This window comes from Anopheles moucheti, chromosome X (genome assembly GCF_943734755.1).
Source record: "Anopheles moucheti chromosome X, idAnoMoucSN_F20_07, whole genome shotgun sequence".
NCBI lineage: Eukaryota > Metazoa > Arthropoda > Insecta > Diptera > Culicidae > Anopheles > Anopheles moucheti.
This window is the reverse complement of record NC_069142.1, coordinates 5,268,095-5,274,802: the sequence shown is the minus strand read 5'-3', so window position 1 is coordinate 5,274,802 and position 6,708 is coordinate 5,268,095. Positions and strand designations below refer to the sequence as shown.

Genomic DNA, 6,708 nt, shown 5'->3' with positions numbered 1-6,708 from the left:
GAAGAAGAGGGTGGAGGGGGGGGGGTCACCCGCACGTAAGGTGCCCGGCAGGCAAGTCGCTCCAAATTCGTCTGCCGCCAGTCCATTTAATCGACGCCCGATGGCCGCTACCATTCGAGGTGCCGGCTGGGCGCAACTAAGTGGAATCGCATGTAGTTGCGGTACACGCACCATAAGTAGCGCCAATTGAGCGCGGCACCGAAATGGCGACCATCTGCTTCGATGGTTTAGCCATGGTCGCCATATTTCGTTTCGTTTGCAGCGGTGGTTGTATATCAAGTCGCGCGCAACTTGCTGGCCAGGGCACTAGCAAAGCGGGCAGAAAACTGAGGAGGCCAGTGGCGAGGTTTACGTTCTCGAGGCGGCTGCACATCTTATTGACGCTTCTTTAGCACACCCCGAATGTGGAATGTTTCGGTGCGCACAAGCCAATGGCGGTGAGTAAGCATTACCTTACGGTAAGAGCAAACGTATGTTACCGCTTTTGCACTTGAAATTGATTGTTCCGGTATTGGAACCATTTAGAGTTCCCCATGTTACTGCAGCTGCGGTTGGTGAAATCCTTCCCGTTGGCCAGATACAGCTTTAACCATCCGGACCAACGCCTAACCTGCCCCTGCCAACGATGATTTTATCGTCTAATTGCTAATTAGAACACGCGGACTGGTTGGTTTCCTGCGTATCTTCCAGCACCCGCGGGTGAGATGGTGTGCAAGAAAGATCACACCACGCAGTTGCCCGCTGACGTTGGTTAGAAATTCTTCACATACCTTACCGGCGCTATTTTCGGTGTGCAATGGTGGAATACTTTCCGAAAAGGGTAACGTCCTATGACATACTGCCATTCCAGTCCAAAGTGAGTGATGTCATTTTGCGACCGAAGAGTACACCGGAAGCTGTCAAACGCACGCAAAATGGCAGCTCAGGAAACAATCGTACTGAGTGCAGGTTCTTTGGTAGCGTTATAATCTTTAGATGGCGCCCTGCTCGAAGTGTCACCGTAGTCATCCCAACTCGCGAAGTTTATATTTATCGAAACGCAAACGGCACGTGCAGGTAGGTCGGATACGCCAATTTACTGCCAACGAGCGTGACCGGAACGGCATAAACCCGGTACTGGATCCGTGGTAGTAAATTTGCAGCAAATTACAGTGCGGCCCATAAAACCATCCCGATCAAAACACATGCCGGCAGGCCGGGACTCTCTTTTGTATGTTTTGCAACTTTTACGATCCAATTCGAATTCCAACAGAAGGTTAAGTGAATGTTTACAACCGGACAGGAATGCATTGATTGCAGTATAAAGTCCTCGCTAATTTCGGGCTCGTAAAACGTAAACCAGCGGGGCGAAATGTATATCTCGAGTCAGCAATCAATATTCAAATACCCAACAGCGCCCTCTATCAGCTAGATCAGCACTTTTGCCTGTCTGGTACTATAGGTCTGGTTTGACGAAACACTGTGATGCGAAGACACTCACGCTACAAAACGGACGATGCAATTCCGCACTCCGACTGCGTCATGCGAAGACCCATTTTAATGCTCCATAATAAGGACACTTCCTTTGTGAATGTGTAATGTCAACCGTCGGACCAGCCGGACCAGAGTGGTAAAACATGATTGTTTTTATTTTCCCTTTTTTCCCCCACACTCCAATGTTCCTTTAGTGGTCCCAACCAAATCTTTACGTCTCCTACCAGTCCGCGAACGCTAAAGCGACTGCTTAAGTCATCAACCAAATCTCTATAAATTATCTGAATTGATGTCGGCAGATATGTGCAGACCGGTGAGACCTCACATTGGCGCCAGCCGGCACAACATCGAAACGGCTCATGTTTTTTTTAACCCTCTCTCTCTCTCTCTCTCTCCTGTATTTTAAACGACACATGTACAGGCGAAAGCAAAAATAAAAATGCACACGGGTACACGGTTTTTGCAAATCAATGGATAAAATGGCAATGATATTTAAAATATAACGTACTGGATAATGGAGCGAGTTATGCAGGGGAGTTGCTGTATGCAGCAGCCACACGGCCAAAGCAAATGTGGAACTTACTTTTAAGATAAGGTTTATGGGACAGACACACCGATCGTTTGCCGATCGTCGCCATTCGTTGAAGTGATTGTTTGCGCTAATTGTTGCCGTTCAGGCTCCCTGTTGCAGTTGCGGATGAATCATGCACAGTTTAACATTCGTTGACCTACTAATCTTGATTAGTGGAGCCTGCTTGCCTAACTCAAGAGGAATTTTCCGTCGTTCGACCCAACAAACTGCAGCCGGATAGAAATGGAACATAATAGATTCTGGTGAACGTTGACCAACGCTTGCGGCTGATAGAAACTATGGCGTTTACATAACACGACGGCAATCTTCAAGAATTTTACCATTTACCATTCTATCCCATTAGGGGTAAATAAAGGGTATGGAAAGTTAGAACTTTCCAAGCCATGGAACGAAACATGAAGTTGAATAAGATGATCGAGCAAAAATCTGACTTATTCAAGATATTACTATACTTTTAAGCGTCTACTTACCCAACAAGCTTAACCTAAAAGTAAAGAGTTCTTTTCAGTAAGCACTAAAGATGATTATTTGCATGCCAGCTGCAAAGTTATTACCTTAATCCAACCTAACGAAGATTATGCATATGCTAATCGGTCTGCTGATGTCACTACCTTAATTCACCATTGCGTACGACTACCAAGGGTATTTCCACTTCACTTTTCGAAAAACAAACTCGGCGTCATTGCGCGTCACTAAACTCGCGTCTAATTTCACTTTCTCCCTTCCGAAAGCGTCACTGTCGCACGGCGTGATAACTGATCTAGATCATTACGCATGATTTACGCTGACCTGTCAAAGTGCACGTTGATCGTCGGTTGACGTTTGCCCCCCCCCCCCTACTTGCCCCACTTGCAAAACAATCGTTTGTTCCAGTCCTGTTTGCACGCAGCATCGCATCAACAACACGATCGACGTCACAACAGCCTCGCGGTGTGTTTGTTTTGAGTTTCATCATCTTAATTGCTACCGAACTTTAATCGGCATACCAGCATAATGAACTGCCTTGACTCGTAGCGAGTTTGAACGCATTCCGTGTCTTTTTGGGGTTAGCAGCATCTAATCTGCGTACGACCCTCAAGCATATTGCCGGAGTATGTGAATTCCAATTGGTGTACTGATTCTTCCTTTCTTACTGCCACTTTCCAGTTCGGTTCCGGTCGCAGTTCAGTGCAAGGTTAAAGGACGCTTAACGAGCCAACCGTCGCCGTGTCCGGTAGGCGGTTGGGCGGAAAATTCCCCTCCCGTTCATAAAGTCGCTCCCGGGGCAGGAAATCACACTGTTGACACTGGGAGTGATTAGGCCTGATCGCTGATCGGTAAAGTTTTTCGGGGCCCACAAGTTGAACGATTCGTTTGTTCGAATGCACTGATAAGGTGATTCCAGGGTCACGGTACACACAATCGTTCTTATATACTCCCGGTTCCCGGTTGGCATGATGCTCAGTTTCCAGACGAACGCCTGCGGGTAGTGTACACTTTCCGCGCACCCACGTGTGCGTGTGTGTGTGTGTGTGTGTATATGTGAGTGTGTGAAATAACAAAATAATCGAAAACCTGACACAATCAACTAGCTCAATAAGCAAAAACAAGCCAAAAGACGAACGGAACTGCTGCTCAGCTTTTGGGAAGAACGCGCACTACAGATTGGAAGGAACCTCGAATAGCCGGGTACTGTACCGGGTTTGCGAACATCAATGCATAACGCCTACTTTCTGCTGTTCAATCGATGCGACATTGCGAACAAAACGCCACTTACCTGGCTGGAAATACTGGACAAGGGGTAAAGCGGTCGTAGCAGCCTCATCCGAAACTCTCCCAGCAACTCAACCGTTTCATCCCACTGCGTTTATCCCTTCCGATTAAATACCTTCCTGTTACTTCCTCGTACTGCGTGTTGAGTGTTGAGTGTTTGCACGTGTGTGTATGTGTGTGTGTGTGCGGTCACACGCGTATCGTCTTTGTAACGATGGCACCAAAATTTCGTGACGTAGATCAAACGACACCCCTGCTACTGGACTGCAATAATAACAACGGCCGAAGCGGCGAAGACGCACGGCGGATCGGCAATGGAAACATTGCCCACATCAGCAACGAGATCGAGCGGAATGGCAAACCTTCGCCGCTGGACGCCCGGTACGGCACGATGCTGGTAGACCCGGTGGACGGACGGAATTTGGAACATCCCACCACCAACCTGGACACGCTGATGCACATGCTGAATGGGAACCTCGGCACAGGCATCCTGGCGATGCCGGATGCGTTCAAGAATGCTGGCCTGTACGTGGGGTTCTTCGGTACGCTAGCGATGGGTGTCATTTGTACGCACTGTATGCACCTCCTGGTGCGCTGCTCGCACGATCTCTGCCGACGGTACGGGCGGCCCTCGCTCTCGTACGCCGAGGTCGGCTACTATGCGCTTGATTCCGGACCAACCTGGTGCCAACCGCTTGCCGCCAGCTTCCGCCGTCTAATCAACACCTTCCTGATCGTAATGCAGCTCGGTCTCTGCTGCGTGTACTACCTGTTCGTGGCGGTTAATCTACGCGAACTGCTCGAATACCTTGGCGTGCAGGTGCCCGTACTGACCGTGCTGGGCTATCTGCTCATACCGCTCACACTGATGAACATGGTGCGTAGCTTAAAGCTACTTACCCCAACGTCACTGATTGCCTCCGTGCTAGCGATTGCCGGGCTGGCGATCGCGTTCCTCTTTCTGCTGCAGGATCTGCCGCACAGTGCATCCGTGCGGCCGGTTTCGTCCTGGTCGACGTTACCGCTCTACTTCGGCACGGTCATGTACGCGTTCGAGGGCATCGGCGTAGTGCTGCCGCTCGAGAACAACATGGCGAACCCGCGCGACTTCATCACCTGGAACGGTATACTAAACACCGGCATGACCATCGTGGTGTGTCTGTACTCGGCCGTCGGGTTCTACGGCTACCTCAAGTACGGCGAACATGCACAGGGTAGCGTCACACTCAACCTGCCCAACGACAATCTGTAAGTACATCCGTCGCCATGAATGTTCATTCATAAAGAGTTAAAGAATCTTTGAGCATCGATCAAGAGTTCACCCATGACTTTAAAGACTCTTCATTGATGATTCGTAGACACAACTAAATGCATATTTACTAAATGTTTATCTTTCTTTTACTTTTGGTTTTAGACTCGCACAAATAGTACGCTTGCTGATGGCCATCGCCGTACTCGCCTCGTACGCGCTACAGTTCTACGTCCCGATGACGATCCTAGCACCGGCCGTAACCAAACACTTCCGTCATCGGCACTGTGCCGAATACGCACTGCGGCTCGCCACCGTCCTGCTAACGTTCGTGCTTGCCGCCATCATTCCGAACCTGGGGACCTTCATCTCGCTCGTCGGTGCCGTCTCCACCTCGACGCTGGCGCTCGTCTTTCCGCCCCTGATCGATCTGTTCACGCTGTGGCCGGCCGGGGATCGGCCCGGTCGGCGCTGGATCGTGCTGAAGGATGCGCTGATCATTGCGTTCGGTGCGTGCGGGTTCTTCTTCGGCACCGCCAAAAGCCTCACGACCATTTTCGGCACATCCGCGACAGATCCGGGCGGGATGCACTAAACGGGCGTTCGGTGCCGTAATCGCCCAAACCGATTGAAGCTGTATGATGGTTTGCCTGCTCTCGCTTTTAAGCATGATGCTACACCGCAATACGGCTGCCAACGCGTCCGGGGCAACAAAAACAACAAAACCGGCTCCAATTGGCAAAGGGTCGACGGTAGTCGGATCGCTATACATGTTGTTGTCCCGCAGATCGCATTCTTCCAAAACCCGTCCTTTAGTCACGCACGCGAGAACATACGCGCAGTTTTGCAAGAGGCTGGATGTGTATGTGGCGTGTTGCGCCGCTCAGTGCGATATCGACGAATCAGCGCAGATGGTTATTACATCGATGGTTCGATGCAAGTGAAGCAGCAGTATGCGTGTGGATGCGCTGACAGCTATATAAGAGCACACACCCCTCGGACAGTACGCCCGGTTAGAAGCGTTATATAGATAGATATATATAGGTAGATAGGTATTGCTTTTAGTACTAACAAATGTCCCTCAATGGGTGTATATTTATCATCGCGAAGGGACCTGAATGTTAATCGTATGTAATAATGCTAATGTCTCTGGAGAGGGCACCCTCCCTCCGTCTTCAATCTCGCCCTTAGACGGAACCTAAACGGTGCGTCATAGCGGCAGCAAAAGCCGGAGACAATGGAGCATGTAGCAATGGGTATGTTGAACAGAAACGCCGAAGAATGTCTAGCTAAAGTGGCGCGGACTTGGATTGGATGTAGTGAGGAAATATAGAAATAAAAGAGTGTGTATCTCTCTCTCTCTCTCTCTCTCTCTCTCTCTCTCTCTCTCTCTCTCTCTCTCTCTCACGCTCATTCTCTTTATTTCTGGTTTTGCGTAGCAAATGTGTAGGAGCGTTTGGGAAACTAGTGCCATATCGGAAAGTGCGTCGTAGGGTACACAGGGCAGACAAGATCGCAAAGAGCACTCATCATACCATCAGCACCAAGTCCATCCGATCCCCTTTTCTGCCTCCCCACTGCTAGATGATGCTTTCTCCTGCGCAACAAACACCGCAAACCGTTGCGAAGAAATAAAGATATT

General features: G+C 49.7%; 1 protein-coding gene across 1 annotated transcript; it reads left to right on the top strand.

The window, feature by feature from the left end:
• Positions 1-3,988: 3,988 nt before the first annotated feature.
• On the top strand, positions 3,989-6,446 carry LOC128306819 (proton-coupled amino acid transporter 2-like). Its single transcript, XM_053044437.1, has 2 exons — positions 3,989-5,065; positions 5,232-6,446. Exons 1-2 carry the CDS (start codon positions 4,032-4,034, stop codon positions 5,659-5,661), a joined length of 1,464 nt encoding a protein of 487 aa, XP_052900397.1. The 5' UTR covers positions 3,989-4,031; the 3' UTR covers positions 5,662-6,446.
• Positions 6,447-6,708: the final 262 nt, after the last annotated feature.